The 21,404-nt window shown below is 41.5% G+C and overlaps 3 protein-coding genes across 3 annotated transcripts in view; 2 read left to right on the forward strand and 1 right to left on the reverse strand.

The window, feature by feature from the left end:
- The window catches only part of clstn2a (calsyntenin 2a), a 108,768-nt gene extending 101,064 nt beyond the window's left edge, over nt 1–7,704 (reverse strand). Inside the window, exon 1 of the mRNA XM_076021087.1 lies at nt 7,506–7,704. Coding sequence (XP_075877202.1) covers nt 7,506–7,578 — 73 coding nt within the window. The 5' untranslated portion in view covers nt 7,579–7,704. The remainder of the gene's footprint in view (nt 1–7,505) is intronic.
- Nucleotides 7,705–10,197: 2,493 nt separating this feature from the next.
- Nucleotides 10,198–16,222, forward strand: nmnat3 (nicotinamide nucleotide adenylyltransferase 3). The gene is made up of 5 exons (XM_076021088.1): nt 10,198–10,266; nt 11,196–11,329; nt 12,753–12,936; nt 14,311–14,396; nt 15,527–16,222. The coding sequence occupies exons 2-5, from the start codon at nt 11,218–11,220 to the stop codon at nt 15,934–15,936; spliced, it is 792 nt and encodes a 263-aa protein (XP_075877203.1). The 5' UTR covers nt 10,198–10,266; nt 11,196–11,217; the 3' UTR covers nt 15,937–16,222.
- A 1,841-nt stretch (nt 16,223–18,063) lies between these two features.
- On the forward strand, nt 18,064–20,809 carry rbp1.1 (retinol binding protein 1, cellular, tandem duplicate 1). The gene is made up of 4 exons (XM_076021091.1): nt 18,064–18,233; nt 18,425–18,603; nt 19,145–19,246; nt 20,680–20,809. The coding sequence occupies exons 1-4, from the start codon at nt 18,161–18,163 to the stop codon at nt 20,728–20,730; spliced, it is 405 nt and encodes a 134-aa protein (XP_075877206.1). The 5' UTR covers nt 18,064–18,160; the 3' UTR covers nt 20,731–20,809.
- The last annotated feature ends 595 nt before the right edge of the window (nt 20,810–21,404 follow it).

Genomic DNA, 21,404 nt, shown 5'->3' on the forward strand with positions numbered 1-21,404 from the left:
AGACATACACAGGCTTATACATTACAACTGTCCAGCCAAACCCTCACTAAGAATGGGGCCATTTCATTTTGCACCCGTGTTGACAAATGATAATCAACTAACAGTAAAAAGCCTGAAAAAGACAGAGTGAGCATGATTATAAATCGCTGCAAGAAATAACGCCGAAATTGCAGAGAGATTATAATGCAAGACGTGTAACTGAAGCTGTGAACTGCTAACAACATGAACAGAAAAGACATTGCATCAGACTTAAAAAAGAAAAATTCAAAGAAAACTCATCAACAGTGACGAGAACTTGATGGAAAACACTGCAACGCGAGCCGGTTTGTCCCGGAACAAGGCTCTCTTCTGAGGGATAAACAGTAAAAAGAAGGGAGGTGAGCTGCGAGAGAGCAGGAGGTTGAACCGAACACTCGTTTTTCGCTGTGTGCGGGGACGAAACACAGAGTAGGAGGAAGACCAGATGAATCAGCAGGCCGCGACGAACGGCACACAAAAAGCGTTGCAAAAAGGAAAAAAAGAGAGGCGAAGATGAGGGGGACATTACACAACGGGGAAAAATATGGGCCTCTGCTCCGCTCTGCACCTGGGAAACGTGCTGAAATCACAAACATTCAGAACATAACATGGAAAAGCAGCATAAAACCAATTATACTCATTTGAAATGCAACACCCCCCGCCGCCCATCCCCTCCACCCACCCCCCAAAAAAAGAGAAAAGCTGTGTATAGACACACAAACCAGGTCATTAATTCACTTCCTGCTGCAGGAAGCACAGACAGAGAGACAGGAAAGTCGATATTTCAGCAGGTGCTAAAAAAACATAGTCGCTTTTGATCTATTTGAGAATAAGTGGGCCAATAAGCACAGTTGAGCCGCTAAATGAGAAACACTGCAAATCACAGCTTGTGTTCAGTGTTTAGTTTTCCAGGACAGAATCACATGGACATTGTACAAAACTAGAAAAAGGCCAACGGGTAACATTGAAGGAGACATAGATAACAGAAAATACATATTTAAGCTTCAGTTCAGAGTCACTAAAAATAAATGTAATAAAAGATGTAAAAATGTAAAAGATGCAAAAATAAAGACACTGGGCCTAAGACACTGGGATTCTAAATACCTTAATATTTGCTGCAGCGAACAGCTTGACACACCTCCACACCGGTGGTGGTCATGAAGTGAGGACTGAAGACAAATGTTGCACCAAAAACAAGAAAAGGGGAAAAACAGAAGAGTGCTTGGTTCTTGGGTGAGCTGGAGCTCTTGAGTTTGTTTTGTGTTGTTGTTTGATTTGAAGGACCCAGAGCAAACAGAAAACAAGCCAATCCTCTCATTGCCATGCATCTCTGAGCATCATTGTTAATTAACCAAACAACTGCGCATACGAATTTCAAAAGAAACCCTGCCCACTTCTCCGTGTGGCATACAATTAATTATTTGACGACTTCAAAACTTTCCTTCTTCGCTGTGGATTAATTAAGCAAAGACTTGGGGTCGATGGAATTGCATTCCTTTGCCGCTACATCAATTTTTCAAGGGAAAATTAAATGAGGAAAGTGAAAAAGTGGATACAGCTGCATCAAAAAGACATGGGTTTCTCGCGTGTTTCATAAAGAGGACTTTGAGCGACGGGAGAAACATGTCATAGTCAGGCAACACCTGAAGGCAAGGCGATGCAGAGAAGACAGAACGACGGCTGTGGTGATGAAATACACTTTGTGCGGCGCCAAAGATCAGACTGGAATCCCTACAAAAGAAAAGATTTAAAGTATGAGCGTAATCTCAGAGACGAGAGTGGGATTTCTGCCCTGATACACAAATCCAAAGCCTAATGTCTAATGTGCTGCTGCCGAAATAGGACAAGAGATGCAGAAGCGGTAAGACAGACACAGCCAGATACGCCACGTTTTGTTGCTGGATCCAGCAGACAGCCATCGCCGACTCACAATTATCAGCAAGCAAGAAGCAACAAACCTCACAACTAGTGTTGTGTTTGCCATAACACCGATGGCCCATTTTGGCCATTCAGTGATGTGAAAGCTGAGCTCCCCAGACTATCACAGTCACTCAGTCCATTCTCAATACACCCTGGTGGTCATTACTAGGCAGTGCTGCAGTCCTACTGCAGAGTCAAACCACAGTAGAGCAGCAAACTAAACCGTGCAGTATCGTTTGATTTTTATTTACATTTTTATGTTTTGGTTTTTTTACGCGTTTCAGTGTCATGAGATTATATTGAGAGGTTAATAAGAGGTAAGAGAGAGAGGTCAACCAAAATTACAAATTCTAAAATAACAATAACTTTTTCTTCTCCACTGCTCGTCAGATATCTGTCTGCCAAGTGCCTGAAGACATTGACTAGCAATATTTTTTTAGGACAGCCAACATCCCACTGAGGAGTTGTGAGGCAGTGCACAAGGGCACTTAAATTTAAGAGACTGGTTTGAGAGACAATAATAGAAAATACAGACCATTTTTCTGAAGGACAAGCTTTTAATTTTTCCTTCCCCCCCTGCTGCAGCTTCATCCTTAACAATCATTGTTGCTAACAACGGGGAATCTTTGTGTGCACTGCGGCATAACAAGAGGTGTGACAAAAAAAACAATAGAAACAAAAAAAACTCTTATTTCCTATTTCCCGTCCTACTAAACACAGAAACACTTCAATCTTCTCTCAAAATTTTTCTTCATTGTTTGAAAAAAAAAAGATTTGTTTTTCAGTTTGGGTCGCCTTGTAAGCTAAGTGTTTGAAAACCTCAAAGAATTCCTCCTGGCTTGACTTGCAGTTACATCTGTGATGTTGCACAGCGCATGTTTCCTTTGAAGTCGACCTATTGTAGAAAAATTGTGATTGCGAAACAACTACAGAGTGAGATATCTTAATCGAGAATGCATGTCATTTTCATGGTTATATAGCATGAAAGTAAAGTATAAAGCAAAAAATTAAAAAAAAAACAATCTAACGTTTAAGTAGAGAAAAGGAGGGAAACCAAACAATGTGCAGTAGTGGGTGGGTGCACTTGTGTGTGTACTTTTTAAATGAGTTTACATTACTCAACGCTTAATTTCAGACGTAAAGCACAATATCACACAGCAGGCTATTAAGATTGAACTGGAATTATAATTAAAGCACAGTGCAGCGGTGCATGTCTTCAAAACTTCAGCCTTTATCATGAGTCAAAACACACTCGAAGGTCTGGCGCTCACCAAAGGACAGGGAGGCCCGCACACACTGACAGAAACATCCCAATGTCACCAGCTCACTGGGACACAGGAGGAGAAAATACCTTAGTTCATGGTCCAAGCTGCTGATGAACAATGCGTCGGTTCTCCTAATCTGAGAATGAGCTGCTTTTCTGCCTGCGCAGTCGTGCACAAGGAGACAAAACACGTCGAACCAGATCAGACCTTAAGACAAATTCTTCCGCCAACACAAAACCTCAGTGAAAGTTCAGAGGCTCTCGTCATCCTCCTCCACGTTTGCCTTGAAACCTCCTCTCACTGCCAAGAGTTGGGCTATTTTTCAGCTCTTACGCTGTGAGGCCCGAGGAAGCAAACAAACTGAATTTAAAGAGCAGCATTACAAAGCCTTATTTTGAAAGCTGGTAGCAGATTTCACTTGAAATCAGGGGCGATTCTGGGGCTGGAACACTAACACTAACTTAACTAACCCATTGCGTATGTCACACCTGCCCGTTAAGTAACCCAGTAGAGGAAGTCAAGTAATTATGCTGCTACCACACAAAATGTTTCTGAATACATTATTTTCAGGGTTCCCCATCAATCTTCACATTCGGAACCCCTCATCCATCGACCTCCATATCAGAGTACGACTTAATGAGAGGGGTTAAGTGCAAAACATTTCATTCATCCAGCCAACTAGTAATAAATTTGCACCGCTGAAAGTCTGCGATCAAGGTTTTCTTTTTGTCCCGATAAAATATTAAAATGAACTTCCTTTCAGCCTGACACAACAGACAAATAGAGACTTTTTTTGTTGAGATTGTTTTATTAGCAAGCACACACAGTTTGAATTATCTATGAGACATTGACAAAGTGAGAACCAACTATGGCTGCATGCCGACTTGGAGGAGAGCAGCAAAATAAGACAAACAGGACCCACATGAACATGTCAAGCACTTTCCCCAGCACTAATACCATTTTGAAAAAAATGTCAAAAGTATTGACGACAACTGTCGAAACGGTCAGTGTTCTCAACATGTGCATGTGGGGCTGCAGCCAACACACTCCCGGCATGAACACTGCAAGCTGGGACTGGAGCACAAAACTGAGGGTGCTGATACTTATTTGGCACAAATAAGATTCCTACTAATGAGATTTGTCTCTCCCCTGTCAACAAACCCCCAAATAACGACACTCAACCTTTACTACGATTGCTCTGTTCGACATGAATGCGTGAAGACCAGCCCCTTCTGATGTCATAAAGGGTGTTGCTACCGCTTTATGACATCGACTGCTTTACTTGGATGAAGGTCCAATAATTCAATTTCATCAGGGGGCTAAAGCCTAAACATTTTGCAGGAGGCTGTAAACAGGGGGATAAACATGCTCGGGAGGCGGGGGGGGTTCCAAGCTCTTATGTGGTGCTATTATCCTCCCATGATAATGCATGCAAGATCCCTCCAGTGGAGTCAAATGCAGAAAATAAATACCTGAAATTGGGGGAATAAAATATAGGGCAGCTGTGCTTTTAATTTACTGTTCCGCCTGACTTTCTGACCACGCAGCGGGGAAACAATGGCACAGAGTGCGCGAGTGTGTGAGGGTGTGCCTCTGAAGTTGGCGCCGCACGCAGTGTTTACCCTCCACGTTCTGAACCTCGCTGACCAAAGAGCCCCGCAGGGGGGCACTCGCCCAGCTGCTGCTGCACGCCGCTATAAATCCCAACACCTCGCTCTTCGCCGCACATACATCATTCTGCTGCAGCGCTCCCTCTTTTTTTCACTCCCTCACCTTATGCCTCATCAGACGTATTATAATTAGCGTACAGATAAATTAACATCCAAATTAGGGCATTCATTTACATATCTGCTCTCATTTGCATATCGACACATGCGCATCGTAACCAACGCCGGTGCGGTGCAGCACGGCGGCACGTTTTCACAGCACCGCCGAGGTGCAGCAAATCATGGGCACTCACGTTTTGCCAAAAAAAAAAAAAAAAAAATAGCGTCGACTGTGTGAAGCACAGCTCTGTTCACTGCAAGTTGTAAAGAGCCTATAAAAAAAAGGTAGAATGAGAGTAAAAGACAGAGACAATGTGGGCAGAAACGAGAAGGAGAATATAGATGGGAGTTTGCAGCGAGTCCGTAATAGAGGCACCTTGGAGAGAGTGAGAATGTGACACTCTCCAGATGAGAACAGGCAAAGTGAGACAGAAAGAACACTGGCATGCCACTTATACGTCTCACTTAAGCCCATAAAACTTGGAAATTGATTCCATGGCTGCAGGAGAGAGGCAGGAGGAGGGTGAGATGGAGAAATAGAGAGAGAGATGGAGCTTTGGAAAACAGAGACAACGGCTGTTGAGGCACAGAGGGGAGTGGAGGGGCGGGCGGGGGTGGGGGGCGGTTGTGGGCGGGTGCAGGGTGGAGGGGGATGACGAAACACTTCTCCACTCCGTGACATTTGCCCTCTCAACGGCATCAGCCCAGCGGAGCACAGCAACCACACAGAGTCAGAGATGGAGACACCCGGAGAAAAGAAAACACCAGGGGTGGGGGAGGATGAGGGGACGGGGGGACTATAAAGGCCGCCGGTGACAGTAACGAGGAGGGGGAAAAGTGACGGGACGGACAGGGCAGTTCCTGGGAGACACCAGGACTGAGGAGGAGAAGCTGAGTTATGCCTCTGCTCCACCTCGCCCGCACGATTTATGACCACGCCAGGATAATGGAGCTAGACAGCTCTGTTGGGAAGACACCTATAAATCTGATCATGCTTTCGATTTTTTTTTTGTCGTTCCGCCTTTCTTTCTAATCCTCTCAGTCTGTGTTCTTTGGCATTCATCTGCTCCAGTCTATTTCCTGACTTCTTATGTAAAGGTATTCAGTGGCAAGCCTTTGTCTCATGTATACTGTTTTCTGCTAAGCTTGCACAGCTTGTAGGAACCAAATCAACAGACACACACACACATGCGCACGCACGCACGCACGCACGCACTAATGCAAACCTCCAGTCAGCGTACACAGACCTTGATCTATTTCTTTTAAAATGGAAATGGCCTCACACACAAACTGCCTCGTATTATCATATTCCTTAAAAAAAAAAAAAAAAAAAAAAATCATACAGCTTTTTCTAACATTTCAAAAGCAAATCAGGCCTTTTCATTAAATGGGAGCTGGTAACTATTATTGACCTCAAAGACCAGACGTGCCTGTGCACTGCAAAGATAACTATAAGTGTATATACTTCACACATGGCAAGAATCTTCCCTCATTTTCCTGGTTTTTGACAACTGCCTGAGCAAGGTTCTTTCTAAAGAATGTCTAGATGGCCTGCACTGATAGTGGCAGTACTGAAGTGATTAATAACCGAAACGAGTTGGAAATGACAACGTTTGGTTGAGCACTGAGAGTCAGTCAGCCCAGCGCTTTCACTCCAGAGACCCAATTAATACCAGAGTAAACCAGCACAACCCTTCGCAGTCAACACCAGAATGATGCTGCATTTGTGTGTGTGCATAAGAGAGCCAGAAAGAGAGAGCAGCGGAATCAGATAATCAGATGGTGAGGATCTGACTGCACACTATCTCTAATCGCTGCTGCCCGCACAATTAGGAATGACACAAATCACTGATCGATCACTAATGGTAACCGCCTCATCATTACCAAGAGCAGCTGCTGATGTCATGAAGGAGGGCTGTGTTTCAATTTAAAGGTCTATCAAGGTTTCTAGTAGGGTTAGGCAGGTGACCTTAAAAGGTGTATGTGCCAAAATGTAAGGTATGACTACAGGCAGTATTAACTAAAAATGTTATCATTAAAATCAGGGTAACACCTAAAATAATGACAATGGGTACATAAATAGAAGAATTGGAAGACAAACTAAATACTTGACTACTGGGATTTTATTGTGGTGAGACCTGATTTTTGTTAAATTATCTAATTGTGTTAAATTGGACAAAATGGATCAGATTCTAAATGTTATTCTCACCATACTAGACATTTTTAGAACATTAACATCAATATCCAAGCACCATTTATTAGTTTCCAGGTGTATTGTGGTTTGGCAAAGTTATTATATTTTCTAATAATTCAACTTGTCATCAAGATTTAGCCCATGGCGGAATACTCTATGCGTTAAATAATCCAATAGATTGAGATCAGTGAAAACAATTTGTCAAACAAACAAACTGAGAAGAAGTTGCGCCTTGCTTGTCAACTTAATTAGAAACTCGGAACAAAATGGGTAGAAAGGTAAAGTCCAAATATTTTGACAGCAAGTTGCGCCACATCTTCTACTCTCATAAACTGGCCTCACCTTTTCCACCAAGAGTGCACGAGTGTCCCGAAATCAGCCAAAGCAGCCAGAAATTGAGCCCGAGTGTCTTCATGGTCGTTTGAAGCGGAGTGCGCGCGATGCTCCCTCGTGCTACCCTCCTCTGAAATCCTGGATCTCCTCCCGAGCGCGAGGACGTTTCCAACGATCGCGAGGGGCTTGTCGGAGTGTCGCGAGTCTATCGCTGTTTATATAAAGCTGGGTGAGAGAGGGAGAGTGACGTTTAACCATCGCGAACGCAACGTTTCCGGCGCAATGGGCTTTCAAAATAAAACGCCGATTCGCTGTCAGAATTGGATAAATGTCAACGGGCTGAAATGAAACAGGACTACGTTTAAAACACAGCTGCGACTCTGACCATTTGATGACGCATGCACACCCAACTCGAGTCAACATTTGCAGTTTGTTCCCTTCAAGCACAACGATGTTTGTTCTTCGACATTGAAGATTGAGGACTTCCTTCGCATTCAGCCCTTAATCTGTCAGACTTGACAACAGAATTAATTATAAAACGACTAATAATGGAGAGGAAGGGCAGTACAGAGACTTTCTGATTTATTTTGATACATGAGGAAATTAGTCTCTGAAATCAATATCGCTTAATAGATTGGTTATGAGAGCTAAAAGGTTGCAGTACGAAAGGCTACTCCGCAGCTTCAGCGGTTGTATCACCTTTTAAAATTGATTTCCATGCCTTTAAAGTTCTTGGCTTTGTTTATTTACAATGAAAATACTTTGTGGCTTGAAATCAAATGGGCCGATGTTGAATGTACTCAAAGTTTAAATTCCCCATGACTAAACCATATAATCAAATTGTACATTTTACAGCTTTTATTATTGGATATCATTCAAGATTGTTATTATCTATTAGAAGTATATTTGACATGCTTACATCATCAGCATTTAATTTCAATTAATACAAAACACATATAACCGCACATAAATATACAAACATATTATTTCCACTATTAGCTTTCCTTTATTTTAAAAAAAAAATCAAATGAGGAGGTTGCTGCAATTTTTTTCCAACCAAGAGCCCAAAGAGCACCGCTACTCCCCCTCGCAGATTTAAGTCTTTCAGTTTCACCCTGTGGCAGAAACACATTTATTTTCTCTCTTACGGCTGCATGTTCTTCAATTATTCCCTCATGGTTCATCTTCTACTGGGTGTGGGTGTGCGTTCTGGGGATTATAGAGCAAGAGAGACCAGGCCTCAAGTGAGCTAAGAGGATAACAAAGATCGCACACACACACACACACACACACACACACACACACACACACACACACACACGCACAGGAACACATTTACATGCATGCACGGCCATGTCACAGGTTGTTCCCACTGGGCTGTTTCCATGGGCATGCAGCTAAAATACAACAGAGCAGTAACACAGAAAAGCTGTTTGGTAGTGGGATTGAGGCATTTTGACTTTTCTTTTCTTTTTTCAGTTTTTTGGCAATTTAATTATTGAGGAGATTTTGAATATTAAATTATTTTCATACGCCTGGCCAACCAGGAATATGAAATGATTTAATGAAACCCATATAGACCATAATCAAACCTTTTGTTAAGTAGTCAAACTTTATCAATGTTGTAAATGGTAAATCATGTGAAAAATGTGTCAGAGACACGAAAAATCTAATCAAAATAAAAAAAAAAATCAGTTTCTATAACAAATGGAATGTGCAATAAATAAATACTAAAAATATCAAATGTATTGGGTGACATGGAATTAGATTAGATTAGATGACATGACACATGAAGACGGCTAATTAGACATGACTGTGCTGCCTCGTTCCTGTCTCTCCAAGAACTGGCCTGCGCTGTCAGAGTATTTTGCATGGGTTGGGATTATTTTTCATCAGTGGTTATTTTCCTGTCACACATCATCTCCACGGGGTCAGGAGGGCAGCACAGGAAAGAGCTGGCCTCCTGGTCACCTTGTTGATGTTGAATCTCCCCCTGTCTACTTCCAAGGCAGCTGCCCCAGCAGACCACTTCATAAGAAATGCCTGATGGCTGACTTCAAGAGCACATCCACCGAGGATTAATCCAAGCGGTGCTTGTAGATTAAATCTAACACCTTGTCTCACACAAACAGTATTACTTTGGTTTCCTGTTTCCTCTTTATTGTTGATCCAACACTCAAGCACAGCTAATATGATATTATACACAATCAGACATAGATAGATAGATAGATAGATAGATAGATAGATAGATAGATAGATAGATAGATAGATAGATAGATAGATAGATACTTTATTAATCTCCAAGAGAAATTTGCATATCAAATTCAAACCTATAATAGAGAGGGAAATTTACTTTATAATTATTGCACTTTTATTTTTATGAAAATGCTTATACATTTCTATTGACCATAATTTGGCTTCCTTAACCTCTGTATCATTTAAAGATAAAACTAACAAAGTAGAGGGGGAAATAGATTTTACTATAACCAATTACTGTTAAGGCTACACAACTTAATGAACACCAGACAACAGTTTCCAACAAGGAGTTCCAGAGATCGTATTCAGTATGTTTTGGGAGTCCAAATCAGATAGATTTCAGTACCACGGAGAGCTCCGTTAAATTATCAATACAGTCTGGAACTAAAGAACTCCATCCACTAGTAGTCGCTGTTGTGACAGTTTTCCTGTCACTGTGCGGAACCATCGAGTTGGACATAGAATCGGGGGAGTGGAAAAAGTGTGACACATATACAGGCATCCAGAAGGGAAGGTAAAGCTGTTATTTGTTTGCCTTATTTATTTGTTTTTTTTTTTACATATCCTTTTGCGAGATCAGTTATGTTGTAACATTTCACATACAATAGGATATGTATGTTGTCGATATGTAGCTTTACGCAGCGACGCCAGTTAACGTGAACCTTCTGTTCAATGTCAAAGCTTCGTACATTTCACATCACGGTGTTTTTATAATCTGACTATTCAACTCGGTTCTTTTGATCGTCCCACACATTATACGCCTCTCGGCTTTTAATATTTACACGTTTTAGAGTTGATGAGAAAATGAATATAAACGTGATAAAACACGGTTAAATAAATGTTATCGTTTTATAACAAAGGTGGATATTGCTTTAATGTCACTGGCTAATATGGCACAGAAGATAGTGAATATTTACCACCTAAGATTATATGAACTAGTTTAACTTGTTTCGGTTCCCGATACAAATGTATATATGCTAAGGAGTAAAGTATGTAAATAGTTTAAAGTGTAAAATGAATTACTTTTTAAGAATCACCCCCCAAAAAAACTTTTATTATGTGAAAAACTTATATTTTTAGTAACTAGTTTTTGCTGTCAGTAACCAGGAATATAAATTCATAGAGTGTCTTTAAAATGATCTGTTTGAATAAGAAATTAAATTCTGAATATACACTATATATGCATAGATGTGGACAGCTAGAAACTCTCAAGAACAATGTGTTAAAAGGGCTTTTTTTTCACTCTTTATTAAAAGTTAAATGACAGCCCAATCTTCTCTGGCATTCTATGTGCTGAAGATATGTGAATACAAATAGCCATTTTATATTGTCTCCTCTGCGTTGAAGTCACACCTTCACATCTTTTCTTCATTTGGAAATCTAAAATCCTATTCTGTATGCAGATGATCCATTGGGTTGTTTGTTTGTTTTTTACATTGACAGTGATGTGAGTGTGCAAACCATCATGGCCTCCCGCCGTATTCCGCTAGTGTTGCTAGCATGTGGCTCCTTTAATCCCATCACCAACCAGCACATGAGGCTGTTTGAGCTGGCCAGAGACCACATGCACAGTATAGGTGAGACTTTCAACATGTTGTGCTCTTTATTTTCTAGCATATTGTGTCACCTACTTAAATAACCTTCAAGTCCTGAAGGTTATGTGTGAATGTGACACCTGTGTGGAGTGACACAAAGGTTGCCTGTTGTGACTAACCTTCAAGTAGCTTTCTTATACTTTTTAAAACTCAGTCCATTGCTTTCAGGGATGATTTACATTTGTTTTCTCATCATCTTAAACTATGATTCCCCAAACAAAGTCACTTTTTTGTTTTCAACCAAACAGTATTCACACAGAGCCCTATGATATACATTTTAGAGAAGTACTTTTAGATATATAAATAAAATAATAATCTCTAAAATGAATTTATTTCCTTTAAAACTTTCTTGTAATATATTCTCCCCCTAGTGGTGAAAATATTAATGGATAGTGTTGCAGATTACAGAATAATTAGCATTTCTGTTTATTATCAAAATAGTCATGTTTTCCTCATTGATATTAAAACTTTATCAATGTTGTTTGTAAGAATTTAAGCGTGTTTTACATGTGTTACTCACACACTCACATGCAGCAGCCATAACAGTCCAACAACAGGCTCCTTATACAAACTCGGGACCCAAAGCAGCTCTGAGTAAGAACCCTAGCCTGGTCACACAGGTCATTATGACATCATTATACTTTCAGCAGTCCACTCGCTCTAAGATGCTTTATAGATCCATGCACAGTGCGGCAATTTAAGCAGGCAGGAACATAAATAATGCTCTTATGGCTTCTGTTTGAACCTTAACCTACAAGATAGCATGTGACTGAGGTTTTGAGACTTATCAGAAAACGACTGCACTTGAGATGTTTTTCATGTTACTTCATCTTGATTCAAGTGCCAGTACATTTTTATTTTATTCTGGTATGAGTACCGACCAGCGTGATTTTACATCCAAATCTGTCTAGAAAATCTGACAGCAGTAATTCTACATAAATTCGAAGACCACGTGAGGCAAACTCATTTTACGGATGTTGTTGAACAGTAATATGTGTCTATATCCTGTCGGTGGACTACCCAGAAAAGATAGAGGTCCATTCTTTTACTTCTTGTGGTTTGGTCCACTTTTCAGAAGTTGAGTTTTGAGTTGAGTGTGACCACAGCTCCTTCTCCCAGCTAATGACAACCCCTTCCAAACAAGTCAAAGGCCACCAAAACATCACTTTAAATTTGAAAATGGTTATAATGTGCAACTTTAAAGACATATTTTGATAACTGACGGCAGGCTTGATTTCCTTCACCCCTCATCTAAAATACATCACTTACAGCCTTTGTGATGCAGCCACAAGTAGCAGAAATAATTCTCAGTGTTTGCCACTTCCCACACTACAGTTACTATCCTCCCTCTGTTATTGGCTGAAATAGCCTGCAAGCACTGTGTTGTTTGCTTTTCTCCCTCCAGGCCAGTACCAGGTGGTAGGTGGCATCGTGTCCCCAGTGAGCGACGGTTACGGGAAGCAAGGCCTGGTGCCGGCGAAGCACAGAATTGCCATGGCGAGGCTGGCCCTGCAGAGCTCCAACTGGGTCACGGTTGATGAATGGGAGAGCCAGCAGGCAGACTGGACAGAGACGGCGGTCACTATGAGGTATTACTCAGCAACGGCACACACTTTGTGAAGGAAGGTCATTGTGATCCAAGGAGGATAAATGTGGGATCGCAGTGGCCTCTGTTCCCTTTGTGTTGCCGTCCAAGTTTGTTGGTTACTACTGCAGCATGTGCACCCACTGCACGGTTCGGCCCAAACTTTGTTGGCGAGGCTGTTTAATTCAAACTGAGAAAGTTTCTGCAGGAAAAAAAAGCTGAGTTTTGGTGCAGTTTTGTGTGCCCTCTCATATCAACAGTCCATTCCATTTTAGCTCTGTGCTGAACTGCAGAACCAGCAGGAACTCGTTCTACCGACAAGTTTTAGCCGAATCATTCTTTTCCAATGTCACAGCTGGTTTTGTTAAATCTTTGAATTAAAAGAGAGACAGAACTTGACTCCGTTTTATAACTCTTAATTGTCATGCTTCCTTGATGAGATGTAAGAGAATTTTTCAGACATTTCACTGCAGCAGTGGTCCCAGCCTGCCCTGCTGCATGCCAGCCTCCATCTCTTATGCAACAAAGTGTTGCTGGGATTCACTGAGCCCTAATGACACATTCTGGTCAGTTAGTCATGTCTGGTTTATTCATGAGGTAAAATCTGGGCGCTGCAGTCAAGTTCTTCTATTACTGAATCACTCGCTCCATTTTCTTCTGTGATCTCAATCTTACTTCTTTTCTTTCCTGCTTTGCATTTTTTACTAATCCCCTCTGGAGGCAGCACCACCACCTCCACCACCGTTGCCACCGAGAGCAGGGTTTAACAGACACGTGTGCCGACTGAGGCATGAAGTGGCCTGTTGTCCGCAATCTGCCACGTCACACGTCCTTTCTCTGTCCTGCACCTTTAAGAAGCTTTATTTGAAAACAGAACATTTTCGTTTGTGGTTTTTCATACAGGTGCGGCTCTCACCCAGCAGAATTTCTCTATTTTTTAAAAATGCCTGACTGACAAAGTGTTACCAACATACATGTGTACAAGAACAGATCAAAAAACACATTTCAGAGGACTGCATGGAGTAGAGAAAAACACTCTATTTTGTTGCTTAGTCTACCATTTAGGCTATCTTTATTTATCATCCTGCACTTCAGTGGGGCAGCTTTGCAAAAATAATTATCCACAAACTCTACAAGTCTCCAGAAAACAGCGTATTTAGCCTCCTGTTCCTTCCAGCTCAAAATAATATTTTGTTATTTTGCAGTTAATTGGACATAGTTTGGACAGTGTTTTATGTGCACTACACTTTAGATTTTGTCCACTGTATTTAACAAGCAACAACACCTGAGGAATTGCTGGTCTTGTACCCAGGTTTGGATTTTTTTCAGCGTTAAATCCTTTTTGCTTCATTTCTTTCTGCCTGTGTTTGTCGTGCAGGCACCATTATCAGCGTATTGTGGAGAAGTTTGAGCAGAGCAGAGAAACAGACAGAGACTTCAGTAGAAGCACAGATTCTTGTTCAAGTAAGAAACTTTTATTTTTTTAAATTACATCGGTTGAGATACATTTTGACCACCAACACTCCAAAATGTTTTGATTATGGCAGCGGCTGCAAAAGTTAAAACAAACAAAAATCGTTCACGTTTAATACATTTGGTATCTGTAAGTGTTGTCATGAAGTTCTCTGGAGACTAATATTCAGGGTCCCCAGAGGAATATTATCCATGCATGTAACCATGTAAACTGAAGCTTCCTACTCAAAAATGTAAATACAGTGACATCAGCAATTGATAAAACAACTGTTAATCTGTGTATAATATGTAAACTCTGTCACTGAGGTGGGTGCAGGGTTTAAGCCAATCTCATGTAATGTGTCTCTGCTTAACACGTGCAAAGTCTAATGCTGCACTGTGGTCCTAACAAGCAGCATATAAAGAGCATTATAGCTACAATGCCTGTGTGTGTGTGTGTGTGTGTGTGTGTGTGTGTGTGTGTGTGTGTGTGTGTGTGTGTGTGTGTGTGTGTGTGTGTTGTACAAAAATGCACACAGTACATACACAGTATAACAGGAAGTCAAGGTTATCATTATTTAAAAGTTAGTAGATTACTTAATTATTTACAAAAATATGTTGAACAACAAAAAGAACCTTGAATTTCTGACTTCATATAGTAGAATTTTACAGAATTTGTCTTCTTCATCAACTTATTATTCATTATTCTTTTTCATTATTTTTTCTCATCTTCCTTTTTCAGATCTAAAATATTTTCTTTCATAACCTCAGTATTAATAACTGAGGTTATGCATTTTTTAAACTCCTGAATTAGACATTTCTGGCTGAATAGAGAGCTCATTAAATAAATATCTCTTTTGCCATCATCTGCAGCTGGAACCGTAATATGAGTGATGGCGGGACTTTTTAAAATGAAAAACAAAAGACTGACGGTCTTGACGCAAACGCTTATTATCAAAAAAATCTTTAGCAGCAGCCGGTTTATGCTCTTGAATAAAATCAACTTTAAAGTGGAATTATTAATCGCAAGCATTTATCCTTCTTCTCCTCTGTTCTTTTTATTTGCATTTGATGACTTATTTATCATTGGAAGCCTAAAATGATGAGTCAGAACCCCTAACACGTCCTGTCGGGCCCCTCAGGTCCCCAGCTGAAACTCCTGTGTGGGGCAGATTTCCTGGACACTTTCAAAGTTCCCGGCATGTGGCTGGATGAGCACGTGGAGGAGGTGGCCGGCCGCTTCGGGCTGGTCTGCGTCAGCCGAGGAGGGCTCCTTCCCGAGAAAGCCGTGTACGAGTCGGACATGCTCTCGCGCCACTCCGGGAACGTCTTCCTGGTGAGGGAGTGGGTGAGGAACGAGACCAGCGCCACCGAGGTGCGGCGGGCCCTGAGACGGGGCCTCAGCGTCAAATACCTGCTTCCAGACCCGGTGATAGACTACATCCATCAGCACAACCTCTACACGGAGGACAGCGAGCGGCGCAATGAGGACGTGGTGCTACGGCCGCTCGCCAAACAGCCGCAGCAGGCGGCGAGGAGTCTGGATGACTGACGGCGTGGTGACGGGCCGCCACAGCAACAGCAGCAGGAAGCTGAGACTCTGACAGGTGACTCGCAGCCTCTCCAGGGACGGGAAGGAATCTCTGTTCCACTGCGCTGGACAGCAGGGCAGCTGACTGCAGAGGTCTGCACAGCCTGCTGAATGTTCACCGCACCGCACCGTGATGTGGGGCACTGAGCCCCGTCTTGGTGTCACAGCGTCAATGAGCCAATTTGCCAAGTGTTCACATTGTATTTTGTTTTCAGGGTGGGATGGATGGAAATAAAAGAAACTTATTTTGACAAATTCTTTGGTCCTTGCCATTTTTCTTAAAATTCAGAATATGAACTGTATATGAGTATATGACGCTGATGTCAAGCATTTTGAAATAAGCAGTCACTCCTTCAGACAATCTGACAAGAGAACAAAGTGGAAAAAGCAGGAAGAGATAATTAAATAAGATAATGAAATGATAATCCACCACATAGACACTCACAGAAGATTTCAAAATGTAAAGTTATTTACATTTTAGATTGACAACACTGCAGAACATACAGCATATTAGGGGAACCTTGTTCACTATTCAGCTTTAGTTAGACTTCAGCAGAAACAAATGCAACTGTGTGCGGAACCAGTAACATGACATTAAACCAAGAAAGTGATGTCACAACATGCTCTCTCTGTGTTCTTCTTCTTCTGCTCCTTGTTCACTGGCTGGGTGGCCAAACCATTATGTTAATGCATGCAAATGTCGTCTCATTGGCTTTGGAAGGAACCATAACCCCCCCCCCCTCCAGACACTTTGTTAATAAACCACCAGTAGCTGTGACGAGCATTCTTCAACAGCTTGCTGAAACTGTTGCAGAAAATTGTGATTTACTGGAAAACAACACAGTAGCCTCGGAAAAAAGGCCGCTCAGGCCGTGCAGAGTTTATTTTGGTGCCTTTGCTCCACAAGTTATGATATCCAGTGGTGCAATTACTTTGTGTTAATTCTCAATTTCAATTTTGCAACGGTCTCTGATGGAGTTATATGGAGAGATTTAGTGACTGACATCAAGTTTTGTTTTTTTTTTTAAATGAAGAACAAAATTAGAGTTTGAAAATTGGACAAATCCAGTGCTTCATCTTTTAATGAATACAAGCGGGGAAGGTCAACAGCAACAAACATATTTAGTATCGGCATTTCTATCTCCTAGAATATCAATTACTACTTGCATCCCCTGCCAATTGAGTTTGTAAATATTGTTTCTGAGCATTTTGTTTTGTAATTTTTCTCTAAAGACGCCTCCCTGACCTGTTCATAGTGCATTATGGCTATTTGTTTTGTTTATTGCTATTTTTTTTTATTTACATCAGTGTGTGTGAGACACAATTTCTGTATTTCCCCACTTCAGAGGATAAAGTTACTCTCATAGAAGCTGCAGGAGGCATTTTTCCAGTGAAACCCCACTGTGAGTGGTGCTGCTAACTGGACACTTAGTAAGAGGTGTGTGTGTGTGTGTGTGTGTGTGTGTGTGTGTGTGTGTGTGTGTGTGTGTGTGTGTGTGTGTGTGTGTGCAGGATTTAGTCATTTGGCTCAGTGCAGCAGGCCCAAAAGAGAGCTTACCAAAGATGTGGCAGTCCTATTGTGTTGCCTTTAATTGTTCCACGCAGATCATTTGAAGCCCAGGCGATCCCTCTTTTGTGTGGTGCATATTATCTAGACGGGTACCTTTATTCCGCCACCTTCACATACTAGAGAGTTTTTTTGATAGATTTGTCTTCATTCCCCTCTGCCTCATTGTCGATGGCTCTCATAACCCCGACATTAAAACGGCTCCACTGTGCACCACCGGCCAAATCTGCCACATAGAACAGCATTTGTGTCATTTAATAAAGGAAGTGCATTCATTCTAATCCCACATGGGCAGAGTAAGCATTCTGCTACATAAATCAGCACCACATTATGTATATGCGCAACGTGTTCTCAGCCAATGTAAGGGTTTGAGGGTGGGCGGGGGGAGGGGGGGCACGGTAAGGATTTAGGTGTTATGTGGTGTCGACGGTGGGAGGGACGAGGGGGGCGCATACACTTGCCCCATTAACAAAAATGAACCTCAGGCAGATAATCGGATTAGGGAGAGTTCAGTTCAAATTGAGGCTGTTTGAGAGCTTTCACTGCACTTGGCATCAGTCAGCCGTCCACAGCACAGCTCCTCAGTAACTGGACGTAGGAACCAGACACACAGCCACCATGCCTGTTGATCTGAACGGATACTGGAAAATGATTTCCAGCGACAACTTTGAGGAGTACCTGAAGGCCCTGGGTGAGTAGATCGACAGCACACCATGAAAGACCAGGTGTGGAAAAAATGGCTGTAGATATGTCAAGCTCGGTGTCTCAGTTCATGGGATGGATTGTAATGATAAAAGTCTGATTCAAAGAGCAGCAGAGTTCATTGCTAACTTTTAAATGGTCTACGTGGTTGTCACGGCCCTTCTCTCCAACCTGTTGCAGATGTGAATGTTGCCATCAGGAAAATCGCCACCTTGCTCAAGCCCGACAAGGACATCGCGCACGATGGCGACCACATTACCATCAAAACCCTCAGCACCTTCAAGAACTACAACATGGACTTCTACGTGGGCAAAGAGTTTGAGGAGGATCTGTCCGGAGTGGATGACAGAAAATGCATGGTGAGTATTGAAGGAAGGGTGTTCAGGGACAGTTACAATTTGACAATTTTCAAAGTATAGAGTCATAAAGTCATAACCTAAACATATATATATTATAATTATATATGTGTTTGTATGAGAAAGTATTGAGCGGTATCTTCAAGTTGGCTTTAGCACATTTCCCAAAGGTGGAACTGAAAAACTACATTTTCACCTGCTTTCCTCCATAATTGTACTTTTTTTTTCCTTTGTTACTCAAACCAAAGCACAGGAAAAGACTTTGTATTTTTATCAATCAGATTGCGTTCCTGAATGCTTTAAAGGATCAAAGATTATCTGATTCCCCCCTTGAAAAAGCTTATTTGGCATGCTGATTATAGATAAGCTATAAGCTGTTTTAGTGTGACAGAGAGAGGTGGTTTTTCTTTTTCTTTTTTTCAAAGTGCATTGTGTTTATACACTTAGATGTTTACATCTACATGCTTGTGAGAGGAAACCTGGAACCCCACACCTGCTTAGATTTGAATCATGGCAGAGATGATAACCTCCAATTTCCTCCTAGACCACCATCGCCTGGGAGGGGGACAAGCTGGTGTGTGTGCAGAAGGGAGAGATCGAAGGAAGAGGTTGGACCCACTGGGTGGAGGGAGATGAACTTCATCTGGTGAGAAAACATCAGCGTCTGCCATGAATATTAATGCCTGTAATTTGGACACTTTAATTCACACAAGCCATGCCTCTCAGTGCCATGTGTGCGGAGAATACATTTGAGTTTGACCCATGAATCAGCCCAATAGCTCCAGGTGTAGTCGAGTGGTGTGCACACAGTGAGAGGCGCGCGCATGCTGCCTAAACACCCAATGAAAGTGTGAGGGCTTCTTTTTTCTACCCCCTCCTGCCTTCAAACTAATTATTATTTTCCTGCATCAAGCACTGTTTCAAACAAACCTCCTAAAGGCAAGAAAGGCGAGATTAAAGTGCTACAGTTTTTGTGCCGCCCCCACCCACCCAAGGCCCAGCAGTATGATTGAGGCATGATGAATTATTAATCAACTTTTGTTTATAGTTTAAAATGAAAAGCCTTTCAGAGTTATTCCAATCCTGCCCGTTCATTTTGTCCTCCAGTGATGCAGCACATGTCATTAAGCCATTTTATAAAGTTGTGTTTTTTGTGGGGGGTGGGGGGGTTTAATTCCCAAGTTGTGTGTCAGCAAACACAAATTGGTCCTCGCAGTGAGGGAAGAGTGTAACATAAAACAAAGAGGGAGCATGTTTAAAGTGAAAAGCATCTTATTAACATTTGTATTAGCTCAGCGTTATCACATCCCCTTCGTAATTAGTGCAGTCACAGCTAAGCAAAACCAACCTGCCAAATGAGTTGGTCTAAATGCAGCACACAGATGACTTCCATCAGCAGCCTTCAAACCACTTCCAAGGCACAAACTCCCGGGAGCTGGAGGGGGATTTAAATTTGGAGCAACAGTGACGTCTGGTGTCCAATAAAATATTGCAAGAGGGTTTTTAGCGACTGAGGTTTTTATGCCGTCCAGTGTCGCAATTTAGGACTTTAGATTTATGCAGTCTTTGCATTTGATTCTCTCGCTCTCTTTTTTTTTTTTTTTTTTTTTTACATTGAACTCCCATTAAAACGTATTTTAAACAAATATCTTGCTCTAGGTTATGTCAGTTTGGTTGCCACTCTTAGAACGAGTGATGATCAGTCCTGATCATTACAATTGACTTGCACGGCAGGCGATTGGACTCGTCAATGCGCAAAACTCATTGCTGTTTTAAATAGCTTAATTCAGTTTAGAATAAGATGCAGTAGATACATGTGAAGTCTTACTTTTAAAATAGAAAATTAAGATAAACTTAAACTAAGTAATGTTGCTGTCATAAATCATGTTTAAAATTATTCAGTGTCCTCTACCTTTCGATATGTAAATGATATCACATGATATTACCTGTTGGTAAGTCAATCAGCAACAATGTAGATGTAAATTAAAAAAAATTAAAATTAAAAAAAAAAAAACGTGCCCCGTGTGTGTGTTTATATGGCTCTAACCGCATCCAATTTTCTATTTTTATCCGGTGCAGGAGCTGAGAGCTGGAGGAGCTGTGAGCAAACAAGTCTTCAAGAAGACCTAAAAAGGCCATTTTTCAACCGCCCCTGCTGTCTCTGGCTCACATGGACGCATCAAACGAATCACATGCCTCTGAAACAACATCTTAAAAATACCAATTATTAAATATGTTCTTTTAGTATTTATACAATACACATACATAATGTATTGATCTGTAGCTGATGCAGTGTTAAAGAAGCATTGCCTTTGACTCCTAATACTTGCTCAAATAGCCACAGTGAGCCAGCATGCGTAACCATATAAATTGCAGTTCAGTGTATCAGTCTCAGGGTGGGTGCTCTTTTGATTAGCAGGTTTAGCTGTGTGGGTGAACATACACGCTGCTAGTGATAGGTTCTGACAGAGTGCACCAAAATGTCCAATGGGAAGGTAAAATATGCAGTGGAGCAATAAGTAAATGGTGAATTCAGTTTATAGGATCTGTTGATTGAGAGCCCGAGCGTGTAGGGTGTCTTATCCCTCCTTTGCCAACAATGTTTGATTTCCACAATGGATATTAGATATTACATGTGTCTGTTCCTTCCCAAATCATCTGAAACTCTGCTAATGATGCTAAAATGATTCATTAAACTAACCATTGTCCATAATGTTGTGTCTCTCATTTTTCCCCCTTTGCAAAAAGTGACACTGAGGTAGGACTACCACACAAAAAACAAATCGGGCATTAAAAAAAAATAA

Source organism: Nelusetta ayraudi, unplaced genomic scaffold, assembly GCF_046127955.1.
Source record: "Nelusetta ayraudi isolate G7.1 ecotype Tasmania unplaced genomic scaffold, CSIRO-AGI_Nayr_v1 ptg000011l, whole genome shotgun sequence".
Taxonomy (NCBI): domain Eukaryota; kingdom Metazoa; phylum Chordata; class Actinopteri; order Tetraodontiformes; family Monacanthidae; genus Nelusetta; species Nelusetta ayraudi.